Source organism: Schistocerca americana, chromosome 5 (assembly GCF_021461395.2).
Source record: "Schistocerca americana isolate TAMUIC-IGC-003095 chromosome 5, iqSchAmer2.1, whole genome shotgun sequence".
NCBI classification, from domain to species: domain Eukaryota; kingdom Metazoa; phylum Arthropoda; class Insecta; order Orthoptera; family Acrididae; genus Schistocerca; species Schistocerca americana.
Window position 1 is genome coordinate 211,417,314 of NC_060123.1, and position 17,718 is coordinate 211,435,031.

The following is a 17,718-nucleotide window of genomic DNA, read 5'->3' on the forward strand; positions in this document are numbered from 1 at the left end:
ATTTTGGGCCTCAAAATCAATTGGATATGTACAAAGCGATATATGTTGTACATATGCTTTGAATCTGTAAATCTCTCTTGGATACAATAATAATAATAATAACTTCAGTCATTACACAGAAATTAATGACACATACAACACAGGACAAAATTATAAATGAAGAACAAAGGCTGTTGCAAAGGAGAACGAGGATGTAAAGAGCAACTGATAATAGATGCAGAGGTGACATATCAAGCTAAAACTAAACAAAGGTCACTACACTACGGGTACATTGATTACCAAAAAGCTTTTGATAGTGTACCCCACTCATGGTTACTACAAATATTGGAAATATACAAAGTAGATCCTAAATTGATACAGTTCCTAAACATAGTAATGAAAAACTGGAAAACCACACTTAATATCCAAACAAATTAAAATAATATCACATCACAGCCAATAAAGATTAAGCGTGGAATATACCAAGGAGACTCATTAAGTCCTTTCTGGTTCTGCCTTGCTCAGAACCCACTATCCAACATCCTAAATAATACAAATTATGGATACAATATTACTGGAACATACCCACACAAAATCACACATTTGCTATACAAGGATGATCTAAAACTACTGGCAGCAACAAAACAACAACTCAATCTATTACTAAAGATAACAGAAGTATTCAGCAATGATATAAATATGGCTTTTGGAACAGACGAATGTAAGAAAAATAGCATAGTCAAGGGAAAAACACTAAACAAGAAGATTACATATTGGATAACCAAGCAACTGCATAGAAGCGATGGAAAAAACGGATGCCTATAAATATCTAGGATACAGACAAAAAATAGGAATAGATAATACAAATATTAAAGAAGAACTAAAAGAAAAATATAGACAAAGACTAACAAAAATACTGAAAACAGAATTGACAGCAAGAAACAAGACAAAAGCTATAAATACTTATGCTATACCAATATTGACCTACTCATTTGGAGTAGTGAAATGGAGTAACACAGACCTAGAAGCACTCAATACACTTACACGATCACAATGCCACAAATATAGAATACATCACATACATTCAGCAACAGAAAGATTCACATTAAGCAGAAAGGAAGGAGGAAGGGGATTTATCGACATAAAAAACCTACATCATGGACAGGTAGACAATTTAAGAAAATTCTTTCTAGAACGAGCAGAAACTAGCAATATACACAAAGCAATCACTCACTCATATAAATACATCAGCTACACCACTGCAATTTCATAACCACTTCTACAACCCTTTAGATCACATAACATCAACAGATACGAAGAAAGTAAATTGGAAAAAGAAAACACTACATGGCAAGCACCCGTATCATCTAACACAGCCACACATTGATCAAGACGCATCCAACACATGACTAAGAAAAGGCAATATATACAGTGAGATGGAAGGATTCATGATTGCAATACAGGATCAAACAATAAACACCAGATATTACAGCAAGCATATTATTAAAGATCCCCATACCACAACAGATAAATGCAGACTTTGCAAACAACAAATAGAAACAGTAGACCACATCACAAGTGGATGTACAATACTAGCAAATACAGAATACCCCAGAAGACATGACAATGTAGCAAAAATAATACATCAACAACTTGCCATACAACATAAACTAATAAAACAACACGTTCCCACATACAAGTATGCACCACAAAATGTACTGGAGAACGATGAATACAAATTATACTGGAACATAACCATTATAGCAGATAAAACAACACCACATAACAAACCTGACATCATACTCACCAATAAAAAGAAGAAATTAACACAACTAATCGAAATATCCATACCCAATACAACAAATATACAAAAGAAAACAGGAGAAAAAAATTGAAAAATACATCCAACTGGCTGAGGAAGTCAAGGACATGGGGCATCAGGATAAAGTTGACATTATACCAATTATATTATCAACTACAGGAGTCATACCACACAGTATCCACCAGTACATCAATGCAATACAGCTACATCCAAACTTATATACGTAACTTCAGAAATCTGTAATTATTGACACATGTTCAATTACCCGAAAGTTCCTAAATGCAATGTAACATATACCGTACAGTTAAAAGGAAGTCACGCTTGATCAAAGTCCGCGTTACTTTCCATTTTTGACCAGTCATAACGTCTGAGAAAAGAAAGAATAATAATAATAATATTTATTGTTATTATTACTGTCATTATTACTACTACTACTGCTATTATTATTAATGGCAGCAGCAGCAGTATTAGTAGAAGTATGGCCAGTATTACCTTTATTAGTTCATAATCAGTCATAGTCAATCAGACCATTTCAATACTATTTGCCACATTAAAATTGTTAATTCTTAGGTAACTATGATGTAAAAAAGGTACTGTATGTGTGAATCTCTGGTCTGAAGTAAGAGAGGACCTGATAGCCCTAATTGGGTCTTATTAAATAAATAATTAAAATAGAGCTTGCTCAGCTGATGTGATGAGAAGCAGCTCACAGTCTGAAACTTACAGCCACAAAGAGTGGGGTTCGGCTCATGCATGCATCACAAGTGTGTCTAGAGGAACGACCCCAATGAAAGGCAATGAGATCTTAGCCTACGTTGGTGAATTGCAGATGGCTTGGTGAATAGAATGAGGAACATGTTATTCATTGGGCTCAATAGAAAAAAGGAAGCAGCATACAAAACTGCAATTAATTTTTTTTAGCAGGATCTATTTCATTTCTAATAGCATGATAGTTTTCATTTTGAGGACATTTACACCTCTTTGTCTTTTTACATTGACTTGGTGAATTTCATTTTTGTCTACCTAAAAATGGTAGACAGATTCACACCCACTAAAGGCTTAATGTGTTTTAATATTCCTGTGGAACAGAATGGACCTAGTAGATAGTGTCGGAAGTTCCATGTGGCTTTTCACGGATGATGCTGTAGTATACAGAGAAGTTGCAGCATTAGAAAATTGCAGCAAAATGCAGGAAGATCTGCAGCAGATAGGCACTTAGTGCAGGGAGTGGCAACTGACCCTTAACATAGACAAATGTAATGTATTGCGAATACATAGAAAGAAGGATCCTTTATTGTATGATTATACGATAGCGGAATGAACACTGGTAGCAGTTACTTCTGTAAAATATCTGGGAGTATGCGTATGGAACGATTTGAAGTGGAATGATCATATAAAATTAATTGTTGGTAAGGCGGGTGCCAGGTTGAGATTCATTGGGAGAGTCCTTAGAAAATGTAGCCCATCAACAAAGGAGGTGGCTTACAAAACAGTTGTTCAGCCTGTACTTGAATATTGCTCATCAGTGTTGGAACCATACCAGGTCGGGTTGACAGAGGAGATAGAGAAGATCCAAAGAAGAGCGGTGCGTTTCGTCACAGGGTTATTTGGTAAGCGTGATAGCGTTACGGAGATGTTTAGCAAACTCAAGTGGCAGACTGTGCAAGAGAGGCGCTCTGCATCGCGGTGTAGCTTTCTGTCCAGGTTTCGAGAGGGTGCGTTTCTGGATGAGGTATCGAATATATTGCTTCCCCCTACTTATACCTCCCAAGGAGATCATGAATGTAAAATTAGAGAAATTCGAGCGCACATGGAGGCTTTCCAGCAGTTGTTCTTCCCGCGAACCATATGCGAGTGGAACAGGAAAGGGAGGTAATGACAGTGGCACGTAAAGTGCCCTTCGCCATACACCGTTGGGTGGCTTGTGGAGTATAAATGTAGATTTGATGTAGAATGGAATTATTGAGTTCATGCCAAAGAGCACTTATTGTAACAAGTGAGAACAGTAACAATGACTAAAAGGTCTGTGTGCTGCTAAACTGCAATCACACACACCATATTGAGCAGCTTCTAAAGCTTTGTTGATGATGAGGATTATGCCAGCATTGTAAATGGCTTGTTCAACAGTAATGTTATCAGTTGTCATTTATTGAGCCAGAAACATGATGAGCTTGTTTGCTGGAGAGAAACTACTCTTTCCATTTAGCAGTGACATTGTCGTATCACATTCCACATTGGCTTCTATATGTATTCTTTCAGCAGATGCATTCAGTGATCTTGGTAGCCTTGCTAAGTGTCATCAGGATATCCACTGAGGACAGTAGTTGACTGAGTGCCAAAATGTGTTTTAATAAAGTCAACATATTTGCATAGAATAAAAGACCATTTTCTCACAGTTCCCAGGTATCTTGATGAAGGAGTAATGCACTACAAATCACATAACAACTGAAGGCAATATTTGATGTAATGTACACTACACCAAACAAATTATATAAGGCATATTCAATAAGTAATGCAACACATATTTTTTTCTTAAAGCAAGTTGGTTTTATTCAGGATTCCAATACACTATATTATTTCCAACTCTTTTGGTTACAAGAGTCTATTTTTCGATCGAGCGAGGTGGGTAGCACACTGGATTCGCATTTGGGAGGACGGAGGCTTTTCTCACACTTAGCAAACTACTGCACTGAACAAAAGTTTGCTGTTCCTCTCCTCAGTTCAGTCACTGGCACATTCTGTATTGCAACTGTGAAGCATATTATTTCTGGTTCATCGTGCATGTATCACAGTCTGCTTTGCTGAGAATAGCTTCCTCCATTAGCATGAAGTTGCAATACTTTGATGAAGTTAGCTATGCTGTTTCCAGTAAGGCTCTCAACTGTCCATATGTATGTTCACAAATCCATAACACACACCAAGTTTAGTTTGCATTGTTGTCTTTTTTAATCAGTCTAATAATACATTATAAAGGAAAAGTGCAGTTTGTTTTGAAGTCTTAGCACAACACAAATAGATTTTAATCAATTCCTACACTCAAAGGAAAAATCTACAAAGGAAGCCAAATGATTGTGAAAAATGCCACTCTTATGGATACCGGTTAGGCTAAATCACTCATTTGCCAGCTAAATGGTATTAAAAAGCAGCCAGAGTTATGTCTAAACAAACTGATAGGGCAACACTGTATATGATGCATGGGCATATACATTAGATCACCTTGGTGCTGAGCCACATCGAAAGGATGTCTTGCACTGGAATGTTTTCATCCCCAAAGATATAATAGAAGCTGTGTCAAGGTTCTCTAACTTCACAAGTATGGACTGTTATTTGTTCTCAAATTACGTAATTCAAAAAATACATCTTATCTGTTAGCCTCTTTCTTTCATTTTTTATACCTGTTTAGAATCTGGGGTTTTCCCTAATACTCTCAAAACTACTATAGTGCTACCAATCTTGAAAACAGGAGATGAGCGTCTGCCCCAAAGCTACCAACCAATTTCTGCTGTCCCAGTTTTTCCCAAAGTTTTTGAGTCACTAATTTACAACATTCTAAATAACTGTTTCACAAATCCTGCTTTCCTCTCCAACAGACACACTGGATTCCAACAAGGTAAACTTTGTGAGCTCAGCAGAGTCTATCACTGTAAAACCCTGAACACCCTACTTGCAAAACTGGAATGTTAAGGCATTCACAGCTCATTTTTAACTGTAACATGATATTTAAGTAACAGGAGACATTCTGTTTCAATTAAAAGTAGAGGCTCTTTGTTGAAGGGCGTTTGGACTAGAGTGCCACAGGACCCAAGACCTTTGTTCATTTCTGTTCTTCACTGCAGTTAATGACTGACCTTGCCGTGTAAGAGATAATTCAGTAATGTGTTATGCTGATGACATGACACTACTCAATATACACCATGACACCATAGAACTCCAGCAGGGAACACAGGAAAAATTAGAACTAACAATGAATTATTTATGTGGAAGAACAGACACTGTTTTGACCCTGGAGCCACGATGACTCAAGACATGTAGGAATCAAGGACATTAGCTGCCAGTGGGCACTGATTTATCTCAATGGGCCAAGTTGAAAATTTGTGCTGGACCAGTATTCGAACCCAGGTCTCCTGGTTCCTAGACAGCTGTGCAGACCATTACACCATCCAGACACTTTCTGGTCACCACAACTGCACAGACTAGCCCAACAAGCCTCCCTTCAGACCCATATCGGGTCAACTTATACCACACACTGCTGATGTAGTGCCCCTGCTCATTAGCCTTATTACTCACAGTGTCTTGCCGATTCCCATAAGAAATCGAGCTTGGTGTGCATCTGCACGGAAGGGATCACTGGCCATCATCACCGTAATTATATGTGTGGTGTCTGTTCTTTCAGACACATGCGAAAGAACAGATGTAAATATGTAAGTGCAGCAATGATCCCTTCAGTGTAGATGTACAATAAGCTTGAACTCTTATAGGAATCAGCAAGATGCCGCCAGTAATGAAGCTAACGAGCAAGGATACTACATCAGTAGTGTGCAGTAAAAGTGGAGTCTGACAGGAGCGGTGCTAGGGAAGTCCACGCGATTATGGTTACCACTTTTTCCAGATGGGATAGTGGTCAGTGCATCTCTCTGGTAAGCAGGCAATCTGGGTCCAAATCCAAGTTCAGCACAAATTTTCAACTTGCCCCATTGATGTAAACCCCTCTTGCATGACTAGCATCATTTAACTGGTTCTGCTTGCTGTTCTCATTGGGACTCCATCACCTGCCAAATTATGGATCTCTGAATGACATCATGAGCATTGGACCTAGTTGCAACCGATGGGGTGTCCTGGGTTTGCAATGGACAAGATTTGAAATCCTGTTTTTAAGACATAATGGAATAACCATATGGTCTACACCAACTTTCACCTGCCATCCAGAAATACATGCATCACTGTTTCCTGTTCACCCTCAGGAGAGTGCAAACCAACCAGGTCACGTTACATGAAGTGTTGCAACATTGCTTATCCCAAGTGGAACTGTGGCACCACAGAGATGTGTCAAAGCCACCACAAACCAGAGCAGGAACCTGAAGTCGGCCAATCTGCCAATCATAGCAAATACAGCTTAAAAGTGTTTCTGGACAGTGGCCAATTCTCCCTCCCCCCCCCCCCCCCCCCCACACACACACATGCTATCCAATAAGAAGTATATGATTAAAACAAGAAATTATTAAATAATCTTGGTACTGCTGATGCACTGCTTTAACACTATGAAGTCAGCTAAGGTCACATTAACACTCACAAAGTACACAAACATTTTCAACAAAATTAATAACATACTAAAAAGAGATAAATAAACAGTTATTATTCACTTCTGAGAAACACATGAGAAAACTACTAAATGACGAATACTGATGTGGCAACACTCCTTAGTAGAGGCTTCACATCCTGTGGCAGGTTGGCAAGCTACTTGCCTGTAAAATTCTGCTGTCTGGGTCAGAGTATTGCTGAAGCAGGAGCTAAATTACATCATGCCATGGCATGAGGCTGGGCTGCCTTGGTCCCCTATGGGATTGAAGGAGAGTCCCAGTCATAACAAAATTGGGCAGAACCACTATAAGTACATCCCACACAGACCTTAGCAATATCTTGATTTCAACTATCACCAGAGACCATACATACCTCGTGACAGCTGATGATCCCATGCAGACCAACCAGGTCCGACAGTGTCTAACCCTGTCATCTGCTAGCTACTAGTCTATGAGCCACTGCTAGGCCTGATGATTCTGGGACTTGAGCCAGAGCTACCAAGAGAGTGCCATCTCCAGGTACACTTTATCCAGTCTGTAGGCATCTCCAAGGGATCTTTGGTTTGGAGCTTCCACAACATGCACTTCACCATCTGCCAGAGCAGCTGGCTCTCCAACACACAAATGCTCACTGCCTGCTAAACACTTGACATCAGCCCCACATCCACAAGCTGATGGGGACCCTGCCACTTGGCTGAGGTGGTGGGATCTCACACTGCCACAACCAAGCAAGCCACCTTGTGCTATGCTAAGACAGCCGCTGCTGCCTGGTCAACACACACCATTGAGTCACCACCCACAACCACTGTATGGGTGTCTTGCTAAACAAAGAATGTATTTTCCAATTGAACATACTAATTCCACGAGTGCCAAGTTTCTGATGTTACACAACCCCCTGTCCTGTACATGCCATCCTGGATTAAGAGATGGACATCCAGATAATTAATTGGTGTCCACATCATCTACACTGCTGCAATGAGAGCTATTAGTACTGCTGTTGGTTGATGCTATTCTCTGCTCTGTGACTGGAGTATGTAGTCCTCATTTTCTGATAAGCATGTGCTTACTGGTATCCAGGCTTCAGCAAAGTTCATGTAAATGATGAATTAAAACTGTCAGCTGGACCTTTGTGTTTAATGATTAATGTTCCCACCTACTGTACTATCCTAGCAAGATTCAAAGCTCGCCTCTCTATTTCATTCTATCAGTATCTCTCTCCTACGTCCCAAACGTAACTGCTGTTTGAAGATATAAGGTAAACCCTTATAGCTTAGCTTATTAATACCAAGCATAAGGTTTTAATCTGTCATGGAGTGTAATAAATTGGAGCTCATATGTCAAGGAAATGTTTCAACTTTAACTCAAGATAGCGAAGGAAATGGGAACAGTTTGCTATTATGGAATCTAAGTCAATCATTACCTTTAAGTGGATTTTTACTTGTATATCCAACTTTTAATTTTCTTATCTTGCAACTGTTCAAATTTAAAATTTTACAATTCCCTCAAACAGTCATTTTAGGGTACACCATTTGCATAAACAAGGTCACAAAAACTAAAACATCAAAACTATCTTACAAAAAATGTAAATATGCAAATGAATGGTTTGAGAGGGCTCAGAAGTTTCACATTGTAATCTGCAGGAACAAAATGTCAAGTCATACAGCGTTATTGCCTGGAGATCCCTGTGGGATTGTCGGCTGCCTAACTGAAGAGGCTCTCCTCCCTTACATTCAGTGTAAAACCCTATGGTGGTTTTAAATTAATGTTGGTTCTTGAATACTGGCTTCTTATTTTGATGTCATATTGATCTGGCATCTGACTCTTGATCTTGACAACACTGGTGGGTAACATTACACACAAGGTACAAGTATCATAGTAAAGTTTCTAGCCATGCGGTGAGGTGACACCTGCCTTATTAATCTCCTACTTGTGCAACTCTACATAACTTAGTCAGTAAAATATGAAACATGATGAGGAAAGTCTCTTGAAATCAGAAACATTTTGTACTAGACGCTGGATTTATTATACTTTCGGTTCACAGAAAACATCCCTACGATGTCCACGGTTCATTCACAATAAATTAGCATTCATACAATTCCACGACTGCACTCAAGTTAGCCATTGCTTTTCTGATTCGGTCTCTTCAATACAAAATATTAAAGTTGTCTCATTTCATACAAAACCGACTGAATAAACAATTATTAATTTTTGTGCCTAGTTTCTATGCTCTGATTTGTGACAGTGCGTGCTTCACTAACCTGCAACTCACTCTGCAGACTCCCTCACACCAACCATCATGGATCAAGTTGACAGGTGCCAAACTGGTTCTACACTCAGATGATGGGGCATCCTCTCTGCTCTGGCAGGAGATGAGTAAGGGCAGGATTCAAAACACAGGAACTGTATCAATATCTCTACCCTTACAACAGCAACATATTTCCTCTGCACAATGTGAATATTCTTAAATGTCTCCAGTGCAGATAACTGTGATGAAAGTGTGTGGAGTTCAGTGTCGTGTTTTTATTGTCATTAATGATGACAGAGAAGGGAGAAAATGAAACCTAAAGCTCGAACATAGCCCACTCCTCTCAAATAGTACTAAAGAGGCTGTCAAGTGTAATGTACGTATCCAACACAAGAATCATCATCAACAGCATCACAAGCCCTCACTTCATCAATCACTGTGGAGAAGTTCGGAATTAACCAGGACACGGGTGCAAAGTCTGTTGATCATGAACAGCACTCCTCTACCTCTCCTCTCCTTATTAGCCAAATACTAATAATGAAAATTTCTTCCTCTGCCAGGAGTCAAGCCTGCTACCTGCATATCAAGAGCCAAAACACAAGAATGCATTAGGGGCCTCAACTATGAAGGTGACTTTCTGCAGTGCCTAAATATTTTAAAACATATTTTGTCTTGACATTCACTCTGAAGGTGATCAGATGCAGGCCACAAGCCTGCTGGGGTACATACCTGGTTTAGCAGGACAATACCCAGTATGGCAGGACAACACTTGCAGTAAGTGCAGGCTATTTGCCTTCTGATTGGTGCAGATTTTCCCAGGATGAGCTGACATGTAGTTGGCAGATATGGATAGTGCGATGTTACAGAGGAAATTTGTCTTTTAATCCCTGTAAGGTACATTTATGTGTATTATTACTGACAGATAAGAAGGATCACAAGCAGGCAGGTGTATTGCAATGTTCCAAATTCATTTAGTTTTCTTTCCATTCTCTACCTGTTTTGAGATAGATTATTGCTATGTAGCTACATGCACTAGTATTTTTCCCTTTTTATGACATTTTACTCTTTTAATCATAGAAAATGTTATGTTTGTTTTATGTGTAGTCATATAATTTTCTACTGAACCTATATGTTTCATAGTGTAGTGTGTGTTCCTGGAATAACATTTTTGCAGTATTGGTCTCCTCTCCACAGTTTTCTCTAGTTTCATCTGTTTATTACAGTAAAGAAGCTAAACATTACACCTTTTATCACATGTTTAGTTCCCAACTATTTGCATTCCTTGTGTGTCTGTTGGGCATTTCACTCTATAAAAAGGATCAGCTTGTTGTGGCCATTGTTACTACATTCGAGTTGGCTTATCGCAGCACATAAGACAAATATAAAGAGGAGGGAAGGGAAAAAGTTAATGACAAAATACAGGTATCACAGTTGCTTTATTTGCACATTTGTGACCTTCACTAAGTTGTCTACAATTTCCAAAAAACCACAACTCCTAAGCAAAATGATCATTCATCACAATATTTATTTTCCTATTTTTTATACTGCCATTTAGTTAACTTTAAAACATAATTGCTTCTGTCGTATTTTTATAAAAATACATACATATAGAAAATATTTGTTGAAAATTAAGCCATCTTTACAACATTATCTCCCTCTTTATCACAACTTTACACACACACACACACACACACACACACACACACACACACACACAGATATACATAGTGAATGGCATTACTTATGGCAAACCACTGCAGGTTTTATGTCTTTCAAATGTTAACAATACTGTACTGTACTCAGTAATACTTTGCAAACACAATAAACATTTAAAGAAACAGGCAACTTGGACAGCAGCAAGGGCAAAATTTGTCCAACAAAGAGACAGTATGACTAAAGTGGAAACAGAAGCATCTCTCAAATAACCATCTCTGATGTGATGTTAAAAGAATATAAAATACTATGGTATGGAAGTATCTGCATAATTGGACAATACTTGGGGCTCATGCAATGTCAGAGAGAATACAGTTAACATGTTAAGAAGAATTCAACATTTGAAACAAAAGAGACATTGTTTATCAAACAATTCAGTGTTAAAATCTCATGTTAATCTAGGACTGTTACACATTACCAGAACAATAAGAAAAGAATTAATGAACCTTTTCACTTCTTACAATGGATTGGACTGCTGCAGTTTCTTTCCATATTTTGAAAAAGACACTTGGGAAACCTTATAATACTTGCCGTATTGTAGTTTTCCAGTCTCCTTAGTAACTACTTCTAGTACGTAATTATACAAGCAGATTTTATTGGGATTTGTTGCCAAGTAATACTGCAAACCGCTTTTTTTCATCTTTTCAATATAAAACTCTGTTTAAATATTCATATAGCATTTTTATCACATCATTTTTCTTATGAGTGAATAATATCTACACATAACCAATAAAATACATATTTACGTAGACCAATACTATTTTTGTCACTTAAAAATGAGAATATTATTTACAAATATTCCCCAATACAGGATATCAATTACTCCTATCATAAAATTAGTCACATACTTCTATTAAAACAGCATTATGATTTCAGACTATTTCCATTTGTCTTCTGTTCTGTAGAACAGTGTGATTCATTCCTAAAATGCATTTTGTATATGAATATATCCAATGTGAAAAACTGGGAATTATCTCCTGAAGTGTAACACTTTGCTAAGATGATTAATATAGCACACGACAGTAGAAATGTATAACAGTCTTTTAGAATCCCAATGGGACTAAATATATGGTATTTTAATAAAAGAAATAAAAACTACTCTTACATTTTCAAAATTCATTTAAATCCATGTCAGAATAAAACACAACTTGCACTAATGTAAAATATATGTTTACTGTATCTCTCAGAAGAACACAATTATGAAAGAACCTGCAAGGTTAGATGAGCTTAATATGAAACATCACATAAAGGATTTGAAAATCAATTCTACACAGTAGCATGAATTTATTAGAAGACTCGTCCAACTTTTGGGAGGATGAGTATAAGAATGCGAAGAAAATACTTGTAAAATTACTGTAAGTGAAGGAGGTGAATATTATAAACTAAGTAAATAAATATGTTGTGTGGGGCTGAAAAACAATCTGAACATCAGCTTTCAAATTGGAAATGCAAATAATAACTATCAGTGATGTATTATTTGCTTTTTTGTGTGTACCTTCCTTAAACTCTCTTTCAGTTAAAAGCACTAATGTTAAAATTTAAGAATTTTTCTTGTTGTTGTACAGTATGTCAATTACCATGTCTTACATTTTAGAAATCAAAGCAACTTTCTCACTACCCATCCCAGTATCATCTGTTTTCGTACTAATTACTATATTACATGGTTCTTAATAAATACATATTTTACACATATCTAACACTATATACAATATCATTTCTGTATCATAGTGAACACTACTGTTCATTATCATCTTGCTCTAAAATATTTTTGAATGAAAATGGAGCAAAAAGGTATCCAGCACCAGAATAAAACTTGCTCATGAATTCCACCCTGCAACAAAAGGAGGAAATTACACTTTCTATTTTACATTTAATAAGATATAATTTCTCAAAATACTGTATAAACAGTAAAATCATTTTGTAATAGATTTTTATTTATTTATATGATTTATAAAACCGAAGTGCCCTGTTTCCATAAATTTGACTGGGGGTGGTGGTGGTGGTGAGGGGGGGAGGGGGGGGGGGGGTGCTGGGAGACACATCACAAAAACAGCAATAACACAATTATACATGTAACGTTCGCAATAAAGAGGAGTATGTGCTACGCAAAACTACCACAAGCAAACGTGCACCATAAGTTTATAGAGTGACGTACACACATGAAACAGCTGAATGTTTCAAAAGTAGGTAAAACCAGTGCTGTGGCAAGAATTAACAAATGTTATTGGCTCTGTGCATAAGGGGGCCCTATGCCTGGGTGTAAAAAAATCTATCGAGCTAGATATGAATGGTATTCTACCTACTATTCAGTGGAAAGACGACTGAGTCAAATCTACATTAGCTCATTTATAAAAGTGAGTGCCGGCCACACTATATATTATGTGTTGTAAGTTGACAATACTGCAAAACTTACAGAGGAATTCCCTAATGTTGTCCACTCTAGTTGTAATTGCCTGATCAATTAAAACAAGGTTCTGTTGATTACCAATAAGAAAGTAATTAATGGAGTCCGTATTTATTTTTGAAGTCTGCTATTACAGTCATTCATTCCTTCTACAGTCTGTATACTTTTCTTGAAGTACCTTTGATACAATCTGTCTAGAGTGAAGGTTGCTCTCTTACTGAGTGATTATTGTTGTCTAACGTTTCGTAGTTTTACAGTTTCTATATTTCTTTACTGCTGGTCACTGTGGACTTAGAGGGTACAGTACCACTGTTTAACAACTTTAGGAGATATTAAGAGAGGAAAATATTATTTTATATAGTGACTGCAAAATTTGTTGACAGGAATACGAGAGGTTCTATGCGCAGTGTCTGCAATGTAGGCATCAATTAACGGTGTTTGATCTGATGATGAACTGTAATCATTACAACTCATTTATTTCCAAATATAGTAAATATTTATTTGCCATTGAGACACCAGGGGTGAGACTGACTTTTTGAAATCATCCAAACAGTTATGTAGGATTGGGTGGCAAGTTTCACACCATGAAGCCATCCACCTTGATGGATTCTCATTTGTGAAATTGTCATGAAAATAATTTCTTGTGAGATGCTAAACCATTAACAATAATAAGAATTTACCCAGCAGTTCCACAGCATAATGACTAATGCTCTAGACTTGTAACCAAGAAGTTGCATGTTCAGTACTTACAAAATTGTAATTTTTTTTTAAAATCCTTATCAAAATGATTGTGGTCTTTAGTTTATTCATTCAATTTTTTTAAAGTAAATCCTTATCTTAAATTTAATTTCTGATCCTTGAATGACACATTTCAATCATTGCATTAACTTAATTATTCTGCAAAAATTTAATAAAGTGAATTTGTATTAAAAATGTAATTTTGGTAAGGTTGTGTTTGCATTTTCTCATGGTGAGGAAAGAATTTATGTTTTAAATGTTTGTGTAACAATAACCATCCAATAGAATGTACATATTGTTTTGGGACCAATGAATGGTAAATACTGAGTTAGCAAAACTTTTTGTGAGCTTAGTTATCCTGGTGTTGTTCAGTGGATGTCGGAAGAATTCAACAGATGTTGTGTCACTTCTCACTGCTACCAGTCTGATTGAGGGGTAGACATGTTCAATATAATTTCATATACATTACTACAAGTAAGTACCACATACAAACACGAGCATCTTCATAATGAGCTTTCATGGAGCTCTGTAACTTCTGTGTGACATTTCTACCATAACAAATGACCATAATGAAACATATGTTGTTAGCCTTAACACAAATGCAACTGCTTTGGCCCAGCCCTCTTCCTTCATAACTTCAAGCACTCTGTTCTCCTGTTGATAGATTTGTTAATATTTGTACCTACTGGTGACTAGCCATATCTTTCTCTGCAAGGACTTTGTCCAATGAATTTAATTTTCAGTTGGGTTCTCCACAGTTAATTGCCAATCCAGAATGAATGAGCACAGGTGACTACACAAATGTTGCTGCATACATGTTTGACTGGGTCTGGCCTTTGCATTCTCTTGCTGGTGGTGCATTAGATTTGTTCCATAATGTTACTACACTTCTGATAGGGTAAATGGCTGAAATCTATGGAACATGGGACTCTACCTTACAACACTGTTTGGAAAGTCTATTTCATTCCGTTTGTCATCTCCGGAGAGAACCGATTCACTCTCACATCTGATGCAGCCGACTGGCACTGGCTTCAGTACAAAACTGATATGAATTATAATACCGATGAGTGACACCAACCAATTAAAAAACAGAATTCCATTTTATTTTGTAATTTATTTTCCCATCTATGCAGATCAAGGTAGCTATCATGAAAAGCAGGCTTAGAGATATTGGTCAACACTATGCATCTGGAAGGACAAAGTCTAAAGCAAAAGCTGAAAAAGACCTGTTACATCAAGAGCACATAAGCTTTGAGCTTTTTAACGTTCAGAATGATGTTACTGAATGTAAGTAAATTCAAACAGAAAACTTATAGAAGTTACACCTCATTGTATATATGATGGCAGTAGACTCACTACATAATATATGCAACTTTTTCCAATTTAGCTACATTTTCAACAAGTGATACTGTAGTTGAATGGATAGCAAGTCCTCCCACTTCAGGCACATCGTCTTCCATCCCAAGCGAAGTTACAAGCATAGCAAGCCCTCTCTATCCTGAGATAACTTCATCAATCCAAAGAGAGGTGGAAACTATAGTATGTGCTTCTGATGTTATTACATATTCCACGAGCTAACTACTAAACAAAAGTAATAACAAAATGCGACAAATTAACAGTAAGTTTTTGTCAAGTATACAGCAAAGAAATTAAATCACGATTCTGTAAAAAATAATTTTTCACATACAGTCATAAAATAACAAATAAATCTCACATGAGAGGATGGTTTTGTTGCTCAGCACATAAAGGGAAACTTTTCTGTTTTGTTAGTAAAGTTACAGATTTTGTTGAAATGGCATGAAGAAAATACTTCACGGAGACAAGAGATAACTTCATCATTAGTTCACAAAAACAAGAATATGCAAGTCAATTCTCAACTTGCGATTCAATCTAAGACTGAACAAAACTAATGGTGGACACTGTAAGAATGAATTATTGCAGTTTTAACTTTTTCTAGCAGAAGGAGGTATTGCATTTTGATGTAGTGATGAAATTGTTGGATCACCTCACAATGGAAATTATTCAGGTTTATTAGAATTAATAGCCAAATTTGACATTCTTCTTGCTCAACACATACATATTCATGCAAATAAGGGAAAGGGATACATGTAACTAGTGCTTCACTGCAGTCATCTGATCAAGACCTCAGCACGGGATATGCCTTTTATAAATCATTACATGGATGCACTCAAACAATGCAGTCCAAATTTTCTAATACTGAAGCAAAAGACAAAGTCCTGACCAGCTGTGAAGAATATAAGCAACACACTTCAAGACAACGCAAGCAAATTACAAAGTACGATCATTTTGGTGGCTCTACTACACTGAATGAAATTGAAGCAAATCAAACACCTGGACAAAAATTTTGAAATTCAGATGTTTAGTGTCGTAACTGATAATGTTCTGTCTTTATAAACTACACACATGGATGCATACCATCAAGTGACTAATGTTTTTGGAATGCTTCAGCAATTTAACTCTAACAACAGAAGAGATCTTGTAAAGAACTCCAATTATCGTCAGTGCCTACCCAGATGACATGGAAGAAAGCCTAGGTGATGAACTGGCACAGTTTTTAGTCTGCTCAAAACAAATGTGGCTGTTGCTATTGACAGCAAAAAGCAAGAGCCCCTGGAACTCCAGCTTTATAAACTTTTAATGAAAAATTCATCAGAATCGTTTTTCCCAAATGTAGAAACAGTCTTAAGTGTTTACTTGTCTTTGATGATTACCAGCTCCAGTGGAGAATGTCCTTTTCCAAGCATATTAAAATTGAGTTAAGGGATGCCATGGGACAAGAATATCTATAAGATCTCAACTTAATGAACAAATAACACTGATGAGACTAGTATTACCTCTAAATTTGCCCAAATTAAATAAAGAAAAGTTATTTTTGTAATGTATTGTTTTATTTTATATCCTAAAACCAAAGGTATCTTCTTAGCATTTTCTACAGACTTCATGCTGGATTAATCTGGCTACCTGAGTAAGCCAAATGTTATGTTTTACAAAAATCAGCAGTATTTCTTGTTATGTTAAAGCAGGAAATCCTACCAAAGAAAATCTTAGCTGCTGCTTAAACACTTCTCTGAAATTCCTCCATGTGTAATTACTTCTTATGAATGTATTACGCATGTATGTTGAGCATCCATGTATGTATCACCTATCACTCATAACAGGAGGGGTGTTTGCAATGGGGATGCCAACGTGTCCACTGAACTGCATAGCAGTGGACAAATTCCTTGTATCAGCACACAAAGTGGCAATAAATATGCTTTCAGTTTTAGAGAAACCAGAAACCATTACTTTGGCTTCCCTCTCCCCAATCTCATTGTTATATAAAAGCTTTTTAACTGGCACATGGTATGTCACCTCCTCTTGTGGCTCCTTCAGCCACCTGCTGGCCTCCAGTTGCAGGCCAGCAGTGTCCTGGGAAGGAAGCACCCTGAGGAATTCTTTCCTCGTAAGGGGTGCCACAGGAGAGCATTGCTTCTCTGGCTGGTCCCCAATGGATAGGGAG

The 17,718-nt window shown here is 37.1% G+C and overlaps 1 protein-coding gene across 2 annotated transcripts in view; it reads right to left on the bottom strand.

Moving 5' to 3' along the window:
* Positions 1 to 10,762: 10,762 nt before the first annotated feature.
* Positions 10,763 to 17,718, bottom strand: part of LOC124615533 (V-type proton ATPase 116 kDa subunit a1) — a 656,071-nt gene continuing 649,115 nt past the window's right edge. For both annotated transcript variants that reach the window (XM_047143497.1, XM_047143496.1), the window contains exon 18: positions 10,763 to 12,887. In XM_047143497.1, the coding sequence (XP_046999453.1) occupies positions 12,791 to 12,887 (97 nt within the window). In that variant the 3' untranslated portion in view covers positions 10,763 to 12,790. The remainder of the gene's footprint in view (positions 12,888 to 17,718) is intronic.